Consider the following 23,845-nt stretch of genomic DNA (forward strand, 5'->3'; position numbering starts at 1 on the left):
TGAATTTCCCATTGGGCCTGAACAGGATAAAGCCGAGTTGAATTTCCCATTGGGCCTGAACAGGATAAAGCCGAGTGGAATTTCCCATTGGGCCTGAACAGGATAAAGCCGAGTGGAATTTCCCCATTCGGCTTTAACAGGATAAAGCCGAGTGGAATTTCCCATTCGGTCTGAACAGGATAAAGCAGAGTGGAATTTCCCATTCGGTCTGAACAGAATAAAGCAGAGTGGAATTTCCCATTCGGTCTGCATGAACAGGATAAAGCTGAGTGGAATTTCCCATTTCGCCTGAACAGGATAAAGCTGAGTGGAATTTCCCATTTAGCCTGAACAGGATAAAGCTGAGTGGAATTTCCCATTTGGTCTGAACAGGATAAAGCTGAGTGGAATTTCCCATTCGGTCTGAACAGGATAAAGCTGAGTGGAATTTCCCATTTAGCCTGAACAGGATAAAGCTGAGTGGAATTTCCCATTTAGCCTGAACAGGATAAAGCTGAGTGGAATTTCCCATTCGGTCTGAACAGGATAAAGCTGAGTGGAATTTCCCATTTAGCCTCAACAGGATAAAGCTGAGTGGAATTTCCCATTCGGTCTGAACAGGATAAAGCTGAGTGGAATTTCCCATTTAGCCTCAACAGGATAAAGCTGAGTGGAATTTCCCATTTAGCCTCAACAGGATAAAGCTGAGTGGAATTTCCCATTTAGCCTGAACAGGATAAAGCTGAGTGGAATTTCCCATTTAGCCTCAACAGGATAAAGCTGAGTGGAATTTCCCATTTAGCCTCAACAGGATAAAGCTGAGTGGAATTTCCCATTCGGTGTGAACAGGATAAAACTGAGTGGAATTTCCCATTCGGTGTGAACAGGATAAAGCTGAGTGGAATTTCCCATTCGGTGTAATCAGGATAAAGCTGAGTGGAATTTCCCATTCAGTGTGAACAGGATAAAGCTGAGTGGAATTTCCCATTCGGTGTGAACAGGATAAGGCTGAGTGGAATTTCCCATTCGGTGTGAACAGGATAAAGCCGATATCCTATGTCAGTAACTAGTTATTATATCTTTATCTTGTAGTCCATAATAATTATGGGAAAAAGCTGAATTTCAAGAAGTATATGTAGTCTTTAATGACACCACTAGAGCTCACTTACATGTAGTAATTATATGTAATCATCAACTATGTGTATCAAACATTTGGTAGTTATCACAGTAGGGGAAACTTGCTACATGTACATATCCCCATCAATAGGAATCTTTTATATGCACTTTTCAACAGACAATTAAGACAGCACATAACCTTTGATAACACAGCCTTTGACTGGGACAACAGACAAGACAGCACATAACCTTTGATAACACAGCCTTTGACTGGGACAACAGACAAGACAGCACATAACCTTTGATAACACAGCCTTTGACTGGGACAACAGACAAGACAGCACATAACCTTTGATAACACAGCCTTTGACTGGGACAACAGACAAGACAGCACATAACCTTTGATAACACAGCCTTTGACTGGGACAACAGACAAGACAGCACATAACCTTTGATAACACAGCCTTTGACTGGGACATGAAGAAAACATACCAATGGGTCTGCCAAGGGACTTTGGTCATAAGGAGAGTGCTCTACCAACTGAGCTAAAGCTAACCCCCCTGGGAAGAGGCCCCGCTGTTATTTGTGCTACAGGCCCCGTGGATACTTAAATGGGCTCTGTCCCTACCAGTAAACATACCCTTGCTGTTTTCTCCATTACCCACCCCACCCACTCTAACCCCCAGTTTCAACTATAGTACCCCATAATAGTAGTGGTACAAACCTGTATGTGAAAGTGTATATTAAAGATACCTGTACATATTAAAAGGATACTTTTTTAGATGATGAGAGAGGAAACCTATTGCCGCTAATCCATGGACTACATTGTTCAATTAAAAGGAATCTTTTTTCTCCCATCCCTAGCCATGCAAGACAGGCGTATTCCATGACGCCAGCCCATGTGGAATAAATCGGTCTTGCATGACCACATGACATCTATTGTTTGAGCTGATATTAAAATGGCAAAATAATGCAAGAAATGCTTTTTATATTTCATAAAAACAAGGAAACCTGCTGTCATAATGAAATTATACTATCATTTTCAGTTTATACTTTTAGTATAAACCATTTTTGGGTACGATCTTTTCAATGGTTATGATTATTTTATTGTACGATAAAAAATAAAAAATGTGGGTTTTTCATGTTTTCCCAAAATGCTTGTTTTTCATCTACTGGATGGGAGAAAAATAATCCTCCATTATGTATCCATGTGGGAGAGGGCTATTCCACCCTCGGGTACATAATATGATGTCAGGGACTCGGCAAGCCTCGTCCCTGACAACAAATTATGTACCCTCGGATGGAATAGCCCTGTTCCACATGGACACATATGAAGGATTCTTTTAATCTACACAATCCCCCAGACAGTGTCGAGCACTAGCTGGCTGGAACAAGAAGAAGGAATCTTTTATCTACCAATCCCCTAGACAAGAATCAACTGCAGATCAAGCATGCGATATGCAAGCAGTTTATCACTGGGCTACATCCCCAGTCCCTATCTATCACATGTATGGCTGAAGACAACACAGAGGTGAGATAAAACTTGTTGTCACAACTCCATGAGCTACTGTTTTTTCAATTAGCAGATCAGGTCAGGTCAGGTCAGGTCAGGTCAGGTCAGGTCAGATCAGATCAGGTCAGTGTTCAACATGCATATTCAGAACAAGCTGTTGAAGCACACGCCTGTCCTGGGCACAGCTAGGTGCCAGCCTCGGCCGGCTCCTCCGTCCAGGCAAGCACGTTACCACTATGCTACATAACATGTGCACCGAGTCCCACTGTTCAGTGTGACACAAAGAAAAAATGAGACAAAACTCTCTTGTGTTTACTGCAGATACTCTTTTTAAAAGTAACAACTGGACCGAGATATACTCTGCAGCAAAACAGGCCCACAGACGGGGATTGATCCTAGATTGATCTCGCATCAGGACAACCCAAAACCGAGTCCCACTGTTCAGTTTGACTCACTGCAGCTACTCTTTTCAGTTAACAGCATCCCACAGACTGGATAGTACATACCAGTGTCTTTGTCTCACTAGTTGTGGAGCACTGGCTGGAATGAGGAATAGCCTATAGCAGAGCTAGCTCGGAGTCAACACACAGGTTCGCCAAGTTATCTATTAAACTTCAAAAACAGCAGAAAACCAGTTACCTTCTAATAAAATGTAGTAAAATTATTTCGCAAACATAAAATTAAAAAATTAAAAAATAAAATTTTGCCAATTGCCAGAGCTAATCCTGATGTTGTCCAACAGGCCCACAGAGGAGGATTGATCCTACATCATGTCGCATCAGACGAACACTTTACAACTGCTACACTGATGAGTTTGACACAAAGCGAATCTGAGATAAGACTCTCTCGTGTTTACTGGTGCTAGTCTTTTCATCTGGGCTAGTTCTGCCCTTCATATGGCCAACAACCACACAATTAGAAGCAAGGGATCTTTTATCTAGACCATCCCACAGACAGGACATTCATTTCAACTTATTTTTGTGTGCTTATATCCAATTACGGTTCAAGCATGCTGTCACGAGCACACACCTCAGCTATCTGGACTGTCTGTCCGGGACAGTGGGTTAGTGGTTAGTGAGAGAGAAGAAGGTGTAGTGGCCGTACACCTATAGCCATTAATTGAGCCCTTAAAAACTCACTCTGGGTTGGAACCAGTACTGGGCTGAGAACCCTGTACCTACCAGCCTATAGACCGATGGCTTAACACTGCACCACTGAGGACAGTTACAGATAGGACAGAACACCAGTTGTAGAGCACTGGCTGGAATGAGAAGTGATCTTAGCAGTTACGTACTTAAGTAACCTTGATGCTAAGATCGATCTTACATCAGGCAAGCACTGTATGACATTGAGTGTCATCTTTCAGTCTGACACAAAGCGAAACTAGGATAGACTCTCTCGGGTTCACTGCAGCTACTCTCTTCAATTAACACCATCCCACAGACTGGACAGTACATACCATAATCTTTGTTACACCAGTCATGCAGCACTGGCTGGAATAACAAATACCCTGTATAGCCCAACCGGCCCGCAGACGGGAATTAATCCTAAATCGATCTTGCATCATGCAACAATCACTTTACCACCTGGGCTAGCTATTTCACATATGGTCAAAAACCACACAATTAGAAGCAAGGGATCTTTTACCTAAACATTCCTGCAGGCAGGAGAGACCTTAATATAGGCATCGCCTGTTGGTCAATCCCAAACGTTAAACGTTAATAAATATTGTTTTAAAAAAAACCCAGGCAGGAGAAAACCAGTTGTGAGCACTGGTTGGAATGAGAAACAGCCCAATAGAGCCCTGTTCCAAGAAGCCATCTTAGCCCTAAGATCACTTTAAGTGCATAAAACAGTTATGTACTTAACCGTATAGTGTTAAGATCGCTTCATGGAACAGAGCCCATGCATGCAGGTCCCCAGACGGGGATTAATCCTAGGTCGATGAGCACTTTGCCACATATAGCTATATATGTCCAGACCTGTCAACCTTTAGTCAAGAGAAAGCAGGAGGTGTGTGTTGAAAAAGCAGGAGATTTTGTCAAAAAGCAGGAGATTTTTTAAATTTAACCCAAAATCGCAAGATTTAAAAAAAGACATTATTACAATAAGTTATATGAATACTTTATAATGTCATATATACTTCCTAACCTTAGATCTTGGCTTTTTTTTTCTTTTTTTTAAGTTTAAATATTATGATTTAAAACATATTTTAAAAAAATTATTTTTTTATCCAAAAATGTTAAGAACATGAACAAGAAAAGAAAAAAATTATTAGTACATTTACGGTATTACACTTACAGCCTTACAGGTTGCGTTACATGGCCTCAGATTACAGTTATCTTCCCATTTGGTTGTCCAAAATCCGGAAGTTTCACCGCGCAAGTAGTCTGCTGTTTGACTGATTATTTCATGGCAGACAGCTATGAAGTGGCAACTGTTTGACTGAAGTGACAGGGGATAGCATGTAGTTTGTAAACATGTGTAACTTGTTGACATTGAAGACTTGTTTGTGGTAATTCCGGCCCATGCAAAAGTAGTGCTTTTTGTGTAAAATGGGTGTACTCCGGCCTGGTTTAGAGGGTGTGTCTGTTTAAACCAATATGCTGGGAGAAAGAGCTGGACAACAGGGGTTGTCCTTTTCAGGGTATGTGTCCCCCATGCAGGCAAAGGTACATACAAAACTTCACGGGCCTGCTGATATTAATAAAAATGTTATAGCCACTAAGGCTATATAGAAACATATAGCGAAATTAATTGTGGTCTGAGGCCTGATATAGTTCACACATTACACCGGTTAAATGCTTGATTCTGATGAAAGTATTATAACCAGAGAGGTGAAATTACACAGACTGATTGTGCATACCACAAGGAATATGAAAACTAATTTATTTATTTTCTAAATATTTTATTAAATTAAAAAACTTTTTTTTTGAATTTATTAAAAATTAAAATTAAAATTTTCAACTTTTAAATTTCAGTATCCTCCAAAATAGCATAAGATGACCTCTGATGTTACTACAGGTTGTTGCAATATTGTTTTACAGTTTTGAGCTAATAATTTGGTAAAAAAGAGCAAAAGTTGGATTTTGTTAGTCAATATTGAGATTTTAATTTTTTTTACATATTGAATTTTAATGAGTTTCTCAATTATTGCAATTGGACAGAAGATCTAAATATAATGAATATATCACTACTAAATGTAATTAAACACTTTAAATAAATAGTATACAGTTTTTAACAAGATTAAGTACTCTAATAATACATTTCACCTACATTTATGTAAATTACACACTTCAGTCATTTTTCAAAAATGGTCTTTTATCCTTAGAAAATCTAATAGGCTAATATTCTATGCTGTCTGAATGTATTTATTGTGTTCAGTAATCAGATGCTGGTATACTTGTCAAGTTTATTGCAGAAAATGTGCCAAAAAGGTTAACATTTGGCTTGTAATACATATGGCAGAATAATCCATAATGCATATTCAGTGGTCATTACTACAAACATCCTTCCAATCAAGAAATACTACACTGAGGTATCCCAGACACTGGCACATGACTACACTTGTTAACAGTTATCACTGGAAACTGAAAAATATGGTGCAAGTACCTCTTGGTAGGATTTATATCAGCATTTTGTGACAAAATCTTCATTTTCAAAGTTGTCGTCAACAAAAAAAATATTATGGTGTATACCTAAGTAATATCTGTAGGGCATATTCATATTAATATGCATTTATATGGACTGTTTTGCCTTTTACAAAGTGGCTACATGTCTAATACAGTAAATGAAGTAGATTAAGTAAATACAGCAGGTCAAAATTGAATATGAGGCCTATCATGTCTAATTTTCCCTGAAATTAGTGTGTAAACATTTGTTGCAAATGGCCCCAATTTTGTGACTTTCACCATCCCTCTGACACATTTCTAATAATGTATCATGAATTCAGTCACCATATCTTTACTAAGCCTCCACTTATCATATCTAAAATGCAAAATTTTACAGTTTTAGATTTTTTTGTTTCTCAAAAATTTAAATTTAAGTTTAATATTTAATTAAAAATGAAGTAAAATCTAATGATTGATTTTTTTTCCTATAAATATTTCAAAATCTTTCCAAGACAACACTGTGCAGATAGAACATATGTAGAAGAAAAAATAGCTGCTCATTGTATGAAGAAATTCCAAAATTTGATAAAGTTATTACATTTTGAAGTTGATGTCCCTCAAGTTTCCATTGCTAAAATTGGCCATGGCAAGGCACTGTGGTAGGTGTTTTAACACAGCCTCTGTATACTCTCAGTTTAAAGGTGACATACCGATACTTACCGAGCATTGCTTTAATATGTATATCATTGGAATGCATTAGTGTGGGCCAGTTTTTAGGGGGAAAAATGGACTGATAGGCCTCAGATTACAGTTATCTTCCCATTTGGTTGTCCAAAATCCGGAAGTTTCACCGCGCAAGTAGTCTGCTGTTTGACTGTGATTATTTCATGGCAGACAGCTATGAAGTGGCAACTGTTTGACTGAAGTGACAGGGGATAGCATGTAGTTTGTAAACATGTGTAACTTGTTGACATTGAAGACTTGTTTGTGGTAATTCCGGCCCATGCAAAAGTAGTGCTTTTTGTGTAAAATGGGTGTACTCCGGCCTGGTTTAGAGGGTGTGTCTGTTTAAACCAATATGCTGGGAGAAAGAGCTGGACAACAGGGGTTGTCCTTTTCAGGGTATGTGTCCCCCATGCAGGCAAAGGTACATACAAAACTTCACGGGCCTGCTGATATTAATAAAAATGTTATAGCCACTAAGGCTATATAGAAACATATAGCGAAATTAATTGTGGTCTGAGGCCTGATATTATCATTTGTGGTTAGTGTACCTAAGTACCAAAAACAAATTTATATAAATCTTATAAATTAATATTCAGTTTTTACTATAATTAGGAACGGTGGCGTGGTACTTATTTAAAATCATTATAATGATGCAATAAACATTGTATTTTCATTAATCATAAGTAAAACCTCATTACGGACATCGTGTGAAATATACCGGAATTATACCCATTTCCGTGAGTAACTTTATGTCAATGTCAAACACAACATTTTTTAATTGTACAAAATAATTTCTTGAAGTGTATCCTTATAACCAACATTTTACCGCACAAACATACAAAATTAACTGACACAAGTATGTTTATACAGCTAATTGGTCTTTTCGTTGTCTTGCTGCATGTGATTTTAACATGCATCGTGTGTATCGCTGTCAACTCGGGAGTCTGGCAGTTCAGATTCGTCATAGTTGCATTATGTAATCCATTGGGAAGACATTTTACAATTCAGAGGTGTTATTAGAACAAAATTGGATATTTTTTTTTTTTTTATATGGCAACACTGAATGTCAATACACAGCCTGTTGAATTAGCGGCAACACGCTTCGTAGCCATTACGATGACAACAAACATTATAATAACACGTCATTTTATAAACTCCATGTGCTTTTTTAACAGTATAAATAGGCTATCCCACAATTCTCACTTCGGCAAAGGTTAAACAGTCGGGACAATTCGGCCTGTTACATTCTCGGAAACCGAAAGTAGTCGACATTTTCCGAATGAGAAAAAAAAGGCAGAGTTACTTCCCTTCTGTTATTTTGACAAAAGAGGATCGATTTTTTTTTATGCTTACAAAAATGTCATTTAACAGGAGAAACTGTCTCCCGCACAGGTGAAAGGAGATTTTATCAAATACCGGGAGACTCCCGCGGAATCCGGGAGGGTTGACAGGTATGTATATGTCTCATCTCTACAGATAAGAAAAGAAACACAATGCTGCCACTCTAGGGGATATTCTTTTCAATTAGCAGCAAAGGACTGAATTCCAGGGCCCCGTTCCACAAACCAATCGTAGTACTAAGATCACCGTAAGTGCATACGGTAGTTATACAGATCTTAGCACTATAAGGTTGCTTCGTGGAACGGGGTCCAGCTGTGCAGCACTGGCTGGAATGAGAAATACAGCCCAACAGGCGGGGATTGATCCTAGATCGATCTCTCATCAGAAAAGACCTTTACCAAGTCCCACCGCCGAGTTTGACACAAAGAGAAACTGAGACAGACTCTAGCTGTGGTGTTCACTGGAGCCTGAATATATCTGCTGCTCTTCACTCCTTTCTATTAGGCGATGAAAGAGATTGGCTGATCAATAGACCCACGGCCAGCACCTGGCTGCGTGTATACCTGACTTCATTGATCTCCTAACTCACCAGTCTTTTAATGCTTGACCTAGTATCCAGCACTGCACACAGAAAACCCTTTGATGTTCATGTTCAAACTCGCACAGTGTAATACAGTGTACGACTGCATGCTCAACTATATAATATAATATTGAACGTCTGTACATCACAGACATCGTAAACATGATCATTTGTTCAAGACTATACATATGGGTATGTGCATGTATAAAGTAGGGTTAGGTCCCCTGGTGCATTAATCATCAGAGGGGTTATATAGCTACATATATACATGTACATGCAGGTTATGTTGATTTCCAACATTATTTGAAGCTAGGCAGGTGAACCGTATATATAGTCAACCTAATCACAATGGCCTTAAAATACTAGCAGGGTGGGATTTATCTCAGTCGGTTGATTACTTTCTCACTTGAGGTGATATTGCATTGCAAGATCGAACCGCCTCAGTGTATCCATTCAACTGATTGGATTTTTCTCTCGTTCCAACCTGTGGATCACAATTGGTCAAAGACCGTGGCAGGGCTATAGCTCTGACACTGGCCAAATTCACCAATTAGGAATTTTAAAAACAAATGGCAAATTTTATTTTATTTTGGCGAAATATTTTAATGTAATAATTATTATTTTGTTTAAAAATAACTGGGTTTCTGTCATTTTTAAGCTTAATGAAAAATTTGACAAAATGTTCCGCTCATGCTACCGGTATGTGCTTTCCTGTTATGAAAGATCCCAAATGGAAAAATGTAGCAGGTTTCCTTTGATGACTATGTGTCAAAATTACCCACTGTTTGACATGGAAGAGGCGATGATTAATTAATCAATGTGATCTAGTGGTGTCGTTAAACTTTAAAACACAAGGCCCTGTAGGTAGTATGAACTAAGACCCTTTGGGTGATTTATCTTCTTTTGCACTTCTTTGCTTTACTTGTTTATAAATAATTTCTTCTCTCTTTTTTTTTTTTTTTTTTACAGTTTTTTTTGCATTAAAAATATTTAATAAAACTTTACATTTTTACTTGTTCATACAAGTGGTGTCGTTAAACAAAACAAACACTTTTCCCTCTTTTTATTTTTTTCATACCATAAATTGACCCCTTTATTCCATGGTGACACACATAATTCCAGTGTTCTTGCTGAGTGAAAATTAAAGGCGGCCATGTGGCACTACACCCTTTCAAAAAAAAAAAAAAAAAAAAAAAAAAAAAAAAAAAAAATGAAACCCCACAACAACAAAAAAAGGGGGGGGGGGGAAGAGAGGACGAGGGGGAGCTTGCTTGGTTATCATATTGTTGTGTGTTGGTAGCCTACAAAAAAGTGCCAACACGTTTATACGAAATACAAGCAACTAGTCTTTTAATTGAACCGAAGATGTTATCGGTCAGACATTCACAGGCAGTTCCGGTTTTGCTGAACTGATCAAAGTTTTAATACATGTATTATTATTTTAAAAAATATTTCAAGATATACGAAAAACAATAAAGATGTTTGTAAAGTGATCCCCTAATGTCGGATACATTTTTTAAAATTTCCATCTTTATCAAATGAATCGATTGCTGTGATAAAATATCACAAGCCTGTTCTTCATAAACACACTGTCAGGTATTTAAGCATTTTAAATGTATGAAGTTACAACTGTTAAGAAATAAACAGGATTCATAAATTCAACTCACTGTTTTACCTCTTACCAACTCATATACATGTACGTAAATAAAAGTAGTGTATTTCAGTTTCTATTTCTGGTAAAATCTATAAATGTATATCGGATTTAACTACATGTTAAGAAGTAAACATACTTAATAAATTCAACCCATTATATTTTACCTCTTTAAACTTGTATGTGTAAATGTAATTAGAGTATTCAAGTCTATTTCGGGTAAAATCTATAAAATAATGAATGAAGGAAATGTTTTATTTAACGACGCACTTAACACATTTTATTTACAGTTATATGACGTCAGACTTATGGTTAAGGACCACACAGATATTGAGAGAGGAAACCCACTGTCTCCATTTCATGGGCTACTCTTTTCGATTAGCAGCAAGGGATCTTTTATATGCACCATCCCACAGACAGGATAGTACATACCACAACCGTTCTTATACCAGTTGTGGAGCACTGGCTGGAACGAGAAATAGCCCAATGGGTCCAACAACGAGGATCGATCCTAGACCGACTGTGCATTAAGGGAACGCTTTACCACTGGGCTACATCCCACCCCCCCTTATAAAATAATGAATGCATACATGTACATACGTAATATGTATTCTTTAGATTTAACCTGTCTTTTGTCAATACCTAAATAAACTTGTCCTTTTAAACACTTTGTCATAAAGTTATCGTTACACCCATCTAAAATGGCTACTTATAACCAGGGGCGTGTTCAGTAATTTTTGCTGGGAGGGTTAATGAAATAAAGACCATTGCAGAATTACCTTTCCTGGGTCATCTTTGGAGCGAGGCACTTTGAGGAAACACTTGTTCAGCGACAGGTTGTGTCGTATTGAGTTCTGAAATTTAGAAAATCACCATCTGTCAATACTTTACATACATTAAACGCAAGTTTGTCTGCAAAACAAAAGGGGTACAGCTCTAGACAAGGAACAACAGTTCCAGTGAGGTACATGATAGGCCCGTCATAAGTAATAATAAGAATAATAATAATTTATTTAGTGAGGGCAACACAACTAATCTTCCCTGAGGCCCTCAGGTACAAACAATACAGAATTAAAATAGGGCAATTCCACTGTAACTGATGCAACATTCAGACATTTTTTAACATCTTGATTATTATTTATTTTTTTAAAGTATTCAATAAAATTCTTAAGAATGTTTTTGATTGAAATAAACATGCTGTGACAAAGTCATACGAAAAGAAAATGTCATTGCATACAATCTCATCGCAACTACAATCACAAATGAAGTGTGGGTAACTGACACAACAAAAAAAGTAACTTGTATTTGACATGTCTTTGAACTTGCTAAAATTCTCTGAATCTGAAGCATCAAGTTTTCAGGTATATATAGAAATATGTAGTGCACAGGTACTCTATGATCACTAGAACAAGAGAACTAAGTTTTTTTTACAAGGAATTTAGTTTTTTATTATTAATGGGTAACTGACGTAACACTAAAAGTAACTGATGCAACATTTGTGAATCATAAAAACTAATAAGAACATATTTTAAAAATAAAACATTGTCTTTGGCAACTGGTTCATCTAAATTGTAAGAAATACATAAATCTTAAAGGGAATTAAAAAAAACTAACAATAGGGCATGTTCAGGGTGGTGGGTTGGGGACAGGTTCTCAAAAAATTTCAAACCCCCCCCCACCCACCCACCCCCATACCTTGGGCAGTTGCACCCTCAATACCAGTTTAAACCCCCACTCCCTTCAAAATTTTCTACACACGTGGCTCAACAATGACAACAGTTTACGTTTAAATGTACATCTTGATTCAAAGTGTAATGATTTGGGGGTTTTTGCAATTTCCAAGTATATATACTGCATTCACTTTCTTATGACATTACTAAATGACTGAACCGAACCAAATATTTTGTAAGAAATTGATGGGAATAAGGCAGATATTGTAAATAAACCATATTCTTTCTTTAAAAATCTTTTATTTTTTATTCTCAGCATGCTGTCCTGTCTCTTTTTTTTTTCTTGTTTGATTTCATTTTATCTTGCTAAATGTTTCACTATTCTGTTTTTTCCCTCTTCAACCTCTTTCTGTCTTCGTTCAAATGTGCTTGATTCTCGTTCATTCTCTAGGTTGCTGTCTTGGGAGGTACAGGTATTCTACTAAAAACATCAGCAACTTGGGATATTTTTAGGAGTAGTAACCAATTTATCAAATGCTATTTAGAACTATTAAAGGGGCAATCTCATAGTTGCATAGTATATTTCTAAAAATTATTAATATTATTTTATTTATCTTTTGAAATGTAAAGATTATTCTTGAATTAAGTTACATGCACATAAAATATTACATTACAACCAAATAACTTCATTTACAGGTAAATTTTTGTTATATAATTACAAAATTCATTTCAGGTGACCAACAGTTAATTGCATGAAATCACATTTTGAATTTGATTTTGCAATTGTACAATGACAAAGGATTGGCTGTTTTGTTGAATAACTGATGCAAACTGTTTATGTAAATTACAATTTTAGCTAAGAATTCATGGGAAACCACTGACTGTGGCAGTAAGGTGTAGTGTTGATTAACTTTTCTGAGTTAATTATGAAAGATTATGTATGAAATTATCTAATGTTCAGTTATTTATCATAAATAAATGTAAAAATAGCAAAATAAGTGACTTGCCACTACATGTATGAAACTGCAATTTTAAATTTGTGTTACCAATAATTATTATTGAACATTATAGATACTGTTTCCAATAAACGGTGCTGTACATATATTAATCTAAGCTAATGAAACAATGTCTACCTCTGACATCACAAACAATACAATATATCTAATGAAACAAATTCTGTGTGCATCTGATGTCAAAAGCTATACAATATATATCTTGAAGTATAAGCTAGGGTATATGCATTGATGCTTGTGAAACTGCTGTCATCTACATACATGTACATGTATCTATTTAAAAACAGTGTTAACTGAGTCATGATTATTTTATTTGAGTGAAATAGACATCTTTAGATTAATTTCTAAGGAGTGATAGTATTTGCAGTTCTTGAAAAGTATTTTTTTAATAGTCTTATACAGATGTGCTAATAAACAAATCATAAAACTTACAAGTGCAAAGGTCAAGAAAATTCTGAAACTTATTGGTAATTTTTTTTTTTATAGCACTCACTTTAGTTTGGGAATTAACACATTTCACAACCTTACATTATGCCTCCAAGAAATATAACAATGGAAAATAATGTATGTGTTAATGTGTTGCATCAGTTACTGACTGGGGAGTTACGTCAGTTACCATTTTGTTTTTAAATTCTTGGTGTGCCCACTTAGATTATTATGTTGCCATGTCGTGTAACCAAGGCACAATTAAGAGAATAAAAAAAAATATAATATATGGTAGCACTGTAGGAGGTCAATACTAAACTTAAGCTTCAAAAGGTAACTGACACAACGAGGTCATGCTATAAGTTCAAGTTTTTATTCATAAAAATCTATTCCAAATTTATTAATTTGTGTTGTTTGGGAATTACCATTAAGATCTTAGAAACAAAATGCAATACGAACCTTTAGCATATTCATCCAATTTTAATGACATTTTTGAAAAAATATTTCAGTGCAATTTGGGTTCTATTCTTAGGAGGAAATAGCACAAATGAAAGATGGCCGCCAGGTCACATGACACAGCTTTGAATTAAAACCTGAGTATTTTATGGTTTATTGATTATTAACAAATAATTCTATGTGAAAAATAAAGACATGACAGTGAAATAAAAATTCACTCCAGAGGTATCATTTTTCGTGGAATTGCCCAATACATACTTTTATGAACAAATAGAAAATACATATATGGCAACAAACATATGTACAAATGATATTATTTTAGAAAATATTCTTGTAGTCTATATTTAAAAACAGCAGCATATGGCAATGATCGGATAGCTTTAGGTAATTGATTCCAAAGTACTGGTCCAGAGTAACTGAAAGCATGTTCAAATAAAGACATTTTAGGTTTTAGAATTAATAGATTTCCATCCTCTACATTTCGAAGGTTGTAGGGATTGTTTTCTCCAACATATATTAATAAGTAGGTCGCAGTGACCTACATGCAGTTACATGTACATTAGCCCAAAGTTTGCAGGGTGTATACTACCAAATCAAATCCCACAGACAACAATAGTAACATATATGGCTAAAACTCCTACCTGCAACGTATCAACCGACATAAACGCCACGGATATAAATACTACCACCCCTCACACTTAAAGTGAATCAGAAAAAATTGGGGGTCAAGCTGCTCGTTTCTGAGATAATGGGTAGCGTCTATGACTACCCTAGTTTAGCACAAAATTCGAGTACTTTTTTTTACAGGTACCCCATACATGTTTCAAGCACTAGATGAAATAAAATTGCATATTTATTTTACCCAGATAAAACTATTATTTTTTACAACCAACACACTCACATTTATAACCAATCACAGGACTTGTGGTGTTCACTTCTCTATCAAAAGTTCGGTGCACCTCGAACTTTGACCCAGCCAGAAGTTATTTGGTTTAGTACTACCTGCAAACTATTTTGACTGGTTTCATAAGTGGTTAAATTATTTTTTAACATGAAGCACATAAACCAGTCTGGCAGATGTTTTTCTGCTTGGTCTGACTGAACTCAGAACAATTAAACCATTTGCATGAAATAAGAACAGATCAGATGATACCAAGACTTATATTATGACATAACCATCAAACTATTACTGTAATAAACAATAAGTATGCTTTTTCTGCTTTGTAATATAACAAAGTACATCGTATGGTAAAATGTTTGGGATTTTTTTTTTTTTTTTTTTTGATATTTATTTTATCATTAGCCTTACTATTGTAGCATTTACAATATCCAAATTAAAAGAGTAGCCCATGAAGTGGCGACAGCAGGTTTCCAATCTCAATATCTGTGTGGTCCTTATTTATAATCATATGTCTGATGCCATATAACTGTAAATAAAATGTGTTGAGTGCGTCATTAAATAATACATTTCCTTCCTTCTTACATTGCCACAAAGAAGACTGCCACCCAGACAAATTTATATACTACAGCATGCGCAGTTCTACCTTTATTCTTTTTGTGCTGCATTATTTGTCTACATCAGAGACAATGCAAGTCAAGCTGCATACTTCAGCTGTTCTGGCATTTTGTCTTCACCTTTGTATTAAAATGAGATTTAATCTGTATAATTTAATGGTAATTTGTAAAGAAACAGTTTTATCTATACTGAATTTCTATTTTCAATTTTTTTTCATTTGAGTTGGTATGGGTTTATATGAATTTTAACTTGATTCATTATGAAGTTACATGCGAATTCATTGGTGTCCTTTCGAAGCAAACAGACTATATACAGTGAGAGCACATGGCTATTATTCAACAAAACATTCTAATTTTGATTTTCGCTGTGCAGTTAAATTTCAATGTGAATTTCAATGTGATAATTGGAGGGCTAGTTGAATTTGAGAAGGGCCAGTAAGATTTTTCTTCAACTGGCCCTGCTGGCGACCATGGTTTTCATGTTAATTTCAAACCCTGTTGTGAATGACATTATTATGTCTGCTTTTGTTTTTCTATAAATGCAGCCACGTGGTATATAAAACATATGACAGCTACATGTATATATATACGTGTACATGTATATTTAAACAGTCATTGCAATATTTTCCTTTGCTAATTTAAGTAAGTCTTAATCAAAATGTGGCTTTTTTTCTGCTCCATCCCTACTTCTATCCTTACCATGATTAAAATAAATATCAAAGAAAAATTAATCTGTAAAAAAACAAAAAACAAAAAAACCCACACATTTTACCATGATTGTTGTATCAAAGGTTATGATGCGTGTTATTCTGTCTTGAGGAAAGTGCAAAAATGTAACAAGTTTCCTTTGAGTAAATAAATGTTTGACATATATATCCGATGATTAATTAATGTGCTCTTTCTCCTATTCCCCCCCTTCTTTCTCTCCCTCTGTATCAACCAAGTATTGAAATACAGGTAACCAACTTAAACTACAATATGTACAAAGTAATAACAGTTTAAAAATATGCTAAGGTATCATAAAACAAACATTCCTCTTTCTCTCCTAGCCAAGATCTCACATGTATACAAAAACATGTAACGCATACAAGGAAACTCTCAAAGCTGTCCTGACTTGCCCGTATTAGAGTGACCTCAAGTGCTGTTGACACAGGCAGACCACATGGAGTGGGAGTATTGACAAAACATCAAATGATAAAGGCTTAGATCACAGTGACAGGCAGGGCTGGGCAAAGTAGGTCACAAGTACATCAAAACAGATCACCCAGCTATTAGTATTACAAAGTAATCAATCCGTTTAGCAGGTCTGGGCAAAACAGCTACATGTACTGAGGTGATTTTCATGTACATGCAGGGAACATTTGGGTTTTTAAAATTTCTATTATCAGAGGCGGATCTAGGGGCCCTGGCCCCCCTAAATTTAGCGATAGTTATAATTTTATTATACATTAATTTTCATTTTTTTTATGACCCCCCCTCCAAAACTCCTCCAAAGTTCCCTTGGCATTCCACCTCATGTCACTGGGGCCCCCCTAAATGGATTTCCTGGATCCGCCACTGATTATATTGACAGCTGAGGATAAGTTGTAATATATATATATATATATATATATATATATATATACTACTCAAAAGAATTTAAGGGTCAAAAATTTATAACCAAATAAGTTTCAGAGTGTATTAGATTGATGATGTAAACTACACCAAAAATTTAATTTATTGTTCCATATTTACAAAAAAACACAAATAAACGTCACTGTATACAAGAAAGTCACATGACATGCTGTCAAAGTTGAAGGTTGTCAAACATGGATTTTACACATTAGAACATTTGTTTAATAGTGTGTGAATCCACCCCTGGCGCGAATACACTCGACACATCGTTGCCTCATGCTGTTGATCAGACGTCTGAAGAACTCTTGGGGAATGCCACAAGAAGTTGACCCAGATCATGAAGGTTGGCCGGAGGGGCATGGTTATCCCGAACTCTCCTGCCTAATTCGTCCCAGGCGTTCTCTATTGGGGCCAAGTCAGGCAAATATGCTGGCCAATCCGTCCTGGCGATACCTTGTCTGAGAAAGTCCGTTACCACCCTGGCGCGGTGGGGTCTGGCATTGTCATCCTGCAGAACTGCCCCGCCGCCAATCTGCTGAAGGCCTGGGAGAACCAACGGCCGGATAATCTCATTCAGATAGCGGATTCCATTCAGATTGCCATCCACCACATAGAGGGGGGTCCTGTGGTGGATAGAGATGCCGCCCCACACCATGACGCTGGCACCACCGAACCGGTGACATTGTCTAACGTTAACGTCAGCGAAGCGCTCCCCAGGATGTCTGTAGACACGAACCCGACCGTCGTTGAACTGGAGACTAAACCTGGACTCATCAGTGAACATCACTCGACCCCACTGAACACGTTGCCACCGCAGATGAAGTGTGCACCAGTGACGTCTGGCCGTTCTGTGACGTGGTAGGAGTGGTGGTCGAACAGCCTGGTGATGGCAGCGTAGATTATTGGCTCTTAGATGATTGCGTATGGTTTGATCAGACACTCGAGTTCCAGTCGCAGTCCGCAGATTGTCACGTAATCGGCGTGCAGTGGTTGTGCGTTGCCACAGTCGGCCAACGACACTCTAACTGACACCAAGTCTCAGAGCAACATTTCTTTGCGTATTGCCATCCTGAAGCCAAGCAATAGCCCTTCCTCGATCTTCGATAGTCAGTTGACGTCGTACCACTGTCGAATTTGGAGTGTGCACCATACACGAACGCAAGCTCCAATTATACGGAAATTCAGCATTGGGAACATGGACTACACATGCAAAGCGTGCAAATGAAGCACTTTGTGAAAAAGCAAGTTATGGGCACTTAGCAGACCTTTCGCTTTCGCCCTAATTTACGTGCAAATGTAAGCATGTTTTCACCATTAAAACTAGTCGACAGTGTCAATAACAGTGGATTTTAATTCATTTATGGGTTGCTTAGACCCACTTTCGTCAAAATGGAACAATACCATGCATGACATTATGGTCTAGCTAATATAATTGACATTCAGAAAATAATGTCGAAAATATCGTCTGACCCTTAAATTCTTTTGAGTAGTATATATATATATATATAAAGCAACTGCAATTCAAAGTGTTATAATTGTGTAGTGATCTCTGAAATTCTATAGCACAATACTGAAGATGTTTCGTGACCTGTTCTCGCAGTGACATGTGATCAATAAAACTAATTATGTCCTTAAGAAATTCAAGATCGCAAGTGACAATGTGTGGGAACAATGTGTTCTGTGTCGTGATTTGCTGAGCAAGTTGTAGAAATCACTTCACAGTTCTATTTAAAACAACCTCTGCAATTAAGAAAATGTACATGGCAAAAAAAATGCTATTGAAAAAAGAAGAAGAATATAGTCTAAGGCAGAAATGTGTTGTGGAGAATTTTAAAAATCCACGGCACTGTCAATTGTTTTAGGCAACTGCAGGGATCGCTAAAACGTCACTTTCAAATTGATTTGCAAAGTTGCTAATAAAAACGTTGAAATTTTTTCCATTAATGTTGGAAATACAAAGTTTGTTTTGTTTAACGACACCACTGGAGCACATTGATTAATTAGGCTATTAGATGTCAAACACTTGGTAATTCTGACATGTAGTCATCAGAGGAAACCCGCTACATTTTCCCTAGTGCAGCAAGGGATTTTTTATATGCATCATCCCACAGACAGAAAAGTACATACCACAGCCTTTGTCCAGTTGTGGTACACTGTTTGGAATGAGAAAAGACCTAATCAGTTCAATGGATCTACTGTGGTGAAAATGTACATGCATACAGTCCAAGGTCGTAATTGCATCTGATTTACTTTGGCATACGTATAATGTATATGTGTACAGGGGTGTAGAAAGTACTCGCATATCGCCAAATGCGAGTAAAAATTCTCACAGACAAGTTGAAAAATCCAACTGCCGGACCGAATGGCAATCTGTTTTTGGATCAACAGTTTTTTGGGTTTTTAATTTTTAATTTTGTAAATCTACATACTGTATATCAAAGACGTATGAAAAACGGTGTCTTTATTAGAATATTTCAACATATATATTGATTTGTGAATCAAGGTTTGGGGCTTGATTGATGCTGATCACTTACCAAGTGTCCTTAATAATGCTTTTGTCATATGTATATACATGTATATATATATATATATGGCGTGAAGACCATGTACATTATAATGTTATTAAACATTAGGCTGGCAGACTAGTAGAAGTTCTGGCGGACTAGTAAATATTTAGTTGAATCTGGTCTGTCAGGCTTGTGAAATATTGTTCATTTCTGCACCCCGTGTGTATATATATAGTAGTCTTGGCCTAATCTAATTTAATCTAAAACAGAAAAAGTAGAAGTCACTTCTCCCTACAGAGGGAAATGAGGAAAAGTTTGACGAGAATACTGCAGAAGTAAATATCTCGCCTACCACTGGCCTGAAAATAAAACGTTTTGGTGGTACTCGTCAAAATGAGGGGATTATAGCCCAGTGATAAAGCGCTCACTTGATGCACAGCTGGTTTGGGATCAATCCCTGTCAGTAGGCCCATTGGGCTATATATCTTGTTCTAGCCAGAGCACCACTATATGTGGTATGTGCTATCCTGTCTGTGGAATAGTGGATATAAAAGATCCCTAGCTACTAATGGAAAACTGTAGCAGGTTTCCTCTCTAAGACTAAATGTCAAAATTACCAAATGTTTGACACCCAATAGCCAATGATGACTAAATCAAGCTCTAGTGGTGTCGATGAACAAAACAAACTTTAGAAGTTTGTCAAAATTAGCTATGTCAATCATTTTGAGCATGTTATAAATGAAAATGTGCCTCATGTCACCAAATGTTGAAATAATGTTACTATTAGTATTGTCCTTTATTAATCATGTATTATTGCATCCCTAGCTTGTTTTAGCATGGTGCAGCACCATGCCTCAATAGTCTAGCACCATCTTGCCCTAAGTGGCATCGTGGTTAGGCCATCAGTCTACAGGCTGGTAGGTACTGGGTTCGGATCCCAGTCAAGAGTAGCCTATGTGGCGACAGCGGGTTTCCTTTAAAAAAACAGTGTCAGAATGACCATATGTTTGACGTTCAATAGCCGATGATAAGATAAAAAGTAAATGTGTTCTAGTGGTGTCGTTAAATAAAACAAACTGGTTTTTTAAATCAGCACCATGCTGCCCTGAGATTAAACAAGCCTTTTTCAGTAATTAATTCTAAAATTGCTTTTATAAAACACCAAAAAAAGGTATTATTAATTAATAAAATAAGCATTTTATATCTTTTGCCATTCATTTATTAAAGCAAGCACATAAATTACATTAATGTTTATTTCAATTAATTTTTGTGTATTTTTAATGAAAAACAAGTGCCCCGAAAAGGATGGAAATGTCCCATAAGTGTTTGGTCTACCATCATGGCATGCCTTGCCTAATTTCTAGGGAAATCACTAACATATATATTATATATGCGTATTACATAAGTGTAGAACTACTTTATATGATGTAGTGAAACCCATCTAAATAGTACACCCATGGGCCAAATTAAGCCCAATGTGGAGAAAATAAAATCTGATTTCGATGGGTATTCAGTTTACAGGGGTTTGGATTGAAGAAAACGTCTGTGTTGAATTCTGTTCACTATTAAATATACAAAAAGTAATAAAACTGGTAAATAACTACAATCAAATGTGCATAAAATGATGCAGTTTATAAGCACTTGGATTAGGTGTTCACATGTTGGTTACGCAATTTATTATATTAACACAAACCACAAATCGGTTACATTGTAACTTGTAGACGTTAAAATAAAAAATTAAAAAAATTGCAAACTTCACGATTACAGGAAGTTTATTCACGCAGACATACATGTACTACTAGTATTCCGACAAATGTTTTAGACTGATTTTTAAATACTTTATGCGCGGCAAACCAGTAGACACTGTTATCAGAGCTTCTAGATTATGGTAGCCCCACTCTAGTGATATTCAATGTTGGGATACTAAATAACTACTATTGCCATGCCTGACGGCTAGTGTAAACAAAGAGTCAAATGTTGCAGGTAAGTCTATTTTGTAAATATGAATATCCTGCCCCACCCACGTAGTGTTTTTAAGCTCTATCTCCCTCTTTAGATGACATATATGATTATTACTATTATTTAGTAAAATTGTATTAACTTAAAGTAAAATAGGGCTAGTGAATTTTTTATTGTGGCTAGTAAATGTTTTTAATCACTAGTAGATTTTATAAAAGTTCTAGAGGCCCTGGTTATATTACAACAGTTTAAACTAAGGGAACGTCCATAATTTTCACGAGCGTACAGTTTGTACGCTCGTGAAAATGTAGAAAATTATGGACGGCCCCTAAATGCTCATTATAGAATGGATCACGAGCCAAAACATTTAAAGAAATGGGGACGGCTAAATTATCTGCTGCACTGGGGCTGATATTTAGTCCTTTTACAATATTGTTAACTTTAAAATTTAATTTCAACATAACTTTGAGGTAACCCAACAATTGGTTACCTAGGTAAAAGCCACATGAACAGTTATCTCAGATTTTGAAATATTGTCCCCTGGTACAGACATATTTTGTTCATAATCAAACACATTGACATTTCGTCAGACTTTCTGACATGCTGCAATTTCATTTGGAAATGAAATACAAACTTTGATTAAAATTCTTGTGCGCCCCCCCCCCCCCCCCCCCCCCTCCCCCCAATTGTAGAAGCAATGATGTTTTTTCAATATATCTATACATGTACAGTAAAGTACTGTTATAACGAACCACAAGGGACCATGATAGTTAGTTCGTTATAGCTGCAGTTGTACACATTTGTATAAGTTGGTTATTAATGTATCTATATAGGGTGATGATAAAACAGGATTTTACGATCAGTTCATTCTATGCAGTAGTTCGTTATAAGTGTACTTTACACTTTATATATATATATATATATATATATATATATATATATATATATATAGTGTGTGTGTGAAACCCCATCCCAAACACTTTTTGGCACCTTCCTACTACCATGTAATGTATACTAAGTTCTGAATAATATATACTAAATTGCTGTTAAGACTTAAATATCAACTATTCCTGACATACATTCCTAGTTTTGTGTGTTCACTATGTTAGAGAGGGTAAAACACCTGTCTGAACAATACTGACAGCTTGGTGACCAATGACACATGACAGCAAGGCATCTCAGGTGAGAATTGTTGACAGTCAGTGGAAAGAAGAAAATAAGTTTACCTTCCATCCATTGCCAGCTTCTTTGTAGTAGGGGAAATTCTCACAGATCCACAGGTAGATTTCACTGAGTGTCATTTTCTTCTTGGTGGAACTGTTGATAGCGAACGTTATCAGATTGGCATAACTATAGGGAGGCTTGCCATCTTTCTGGTGTCCTTGACTCTCGTACGTAGCCGTAATGTCCAGCGGGGAGTTGGGGGCCTTTCTCAACGCTAGTTGACCACCTGGTGACCGAGAGAGGGGGTCCAGGGCCACGTTGGGCCCACCAAGAGTCGCCCCTACCATAGCCCCACCCACTTTCAGGCGGTGAAGCCAGTCCATGGCTGTTAACGAACTTTCCAATTCAGCCATCTTGCAGGTGCTTGTTTTGCCGTTTTACTGCTGACGTCATTCCATATGTTCATGCGCCACTTCCGACTTAACTTAATATCTGTCTATTGATAACAATTGTATTTTGTTGTTGTTGATATTTACAATAAAATAGTCACAGAAAAATGTATTTACATATACATTTGAAAACTAGACAATATTTTCGCATTCATACCTGGACCTATTATTGGTATGCGGATTTATTAACCTAACAACGCAATTATGGCTTCATTGCCCCCAGGAGCGTTGCATAGCAGCCAGCGTTCACCTTTGACCCGTATTGCGGAAATGTTTTTGAAATGTTTTACTTTTACTTTTCTCTTTTTTTCATTGTCATCACTCACAAAATTATTTAAAATAAAATGTGTTTAATTGTAATATTTCACTTGGTTTATTATTTTTTTTTTTATATAGATAATTTTATGTTAATAAGATTGTTTTTGTGTATTAAAATACATTCTTGGGAGATAAATCATGTTTTGGGGATTTGATTTCTTTTGTTTTTCATTTTAATATTTAGTAAACACGAACGGCATTTTTAATAGATTTTATTTTATTTTTTTAAGAGAGAGA

The 23,845-nt window shown here is 36.5% G+C and overlaps 1 protein-coding gene across 4 annotated transcripts in view; it reads right to left on the bottom strand.

The window, feature by feature from the left end:
- LOC121390714 (forkhead box protein J2-like) overlaps window positions 1-23,254 on the bottom strand; it is a 50,258-nt gene extending 27,004 nt beyond the window's left edge. For all 4 annotated transcript variants that reach the window (XM_041522615.1, XM_041522614.1, XM_041522613.1 and 1 more), the window contains exons 1-2: window positions 22,904-23,254; window positions 11,297-11,371 (exon numbers count right to left, since the gene is read on the bottom strand). In XM_041522615.1, coding sequence (XP_041378549.1) covers window positions 11,297-11,371; window positions 22,904-23,254 — 426 coding nt within the window. The remainder of the gene's footprint in view (window positions 1-11,296; window positions 11,372-22,903) is intronic.
- Window positions 23,255-23,845: the final 591 nt, after the last annotated feature.

This window comes from Gigantopelta aegis, chromosome 15, assembly GCF_016097555.1.
Source record: "Gigantopelta aegis isolate Gae_Host chromosome 15, Gae_host_genome, whole genome shotgun sequence".
NCBI classification, from domain to species: domain Eukaryota; kingdom Metazoa; phylum Mollusca; class Gastropoda; order Neomphalida; family Peltospiridae; genus Gigantopelta; species Gigantopelta aegis.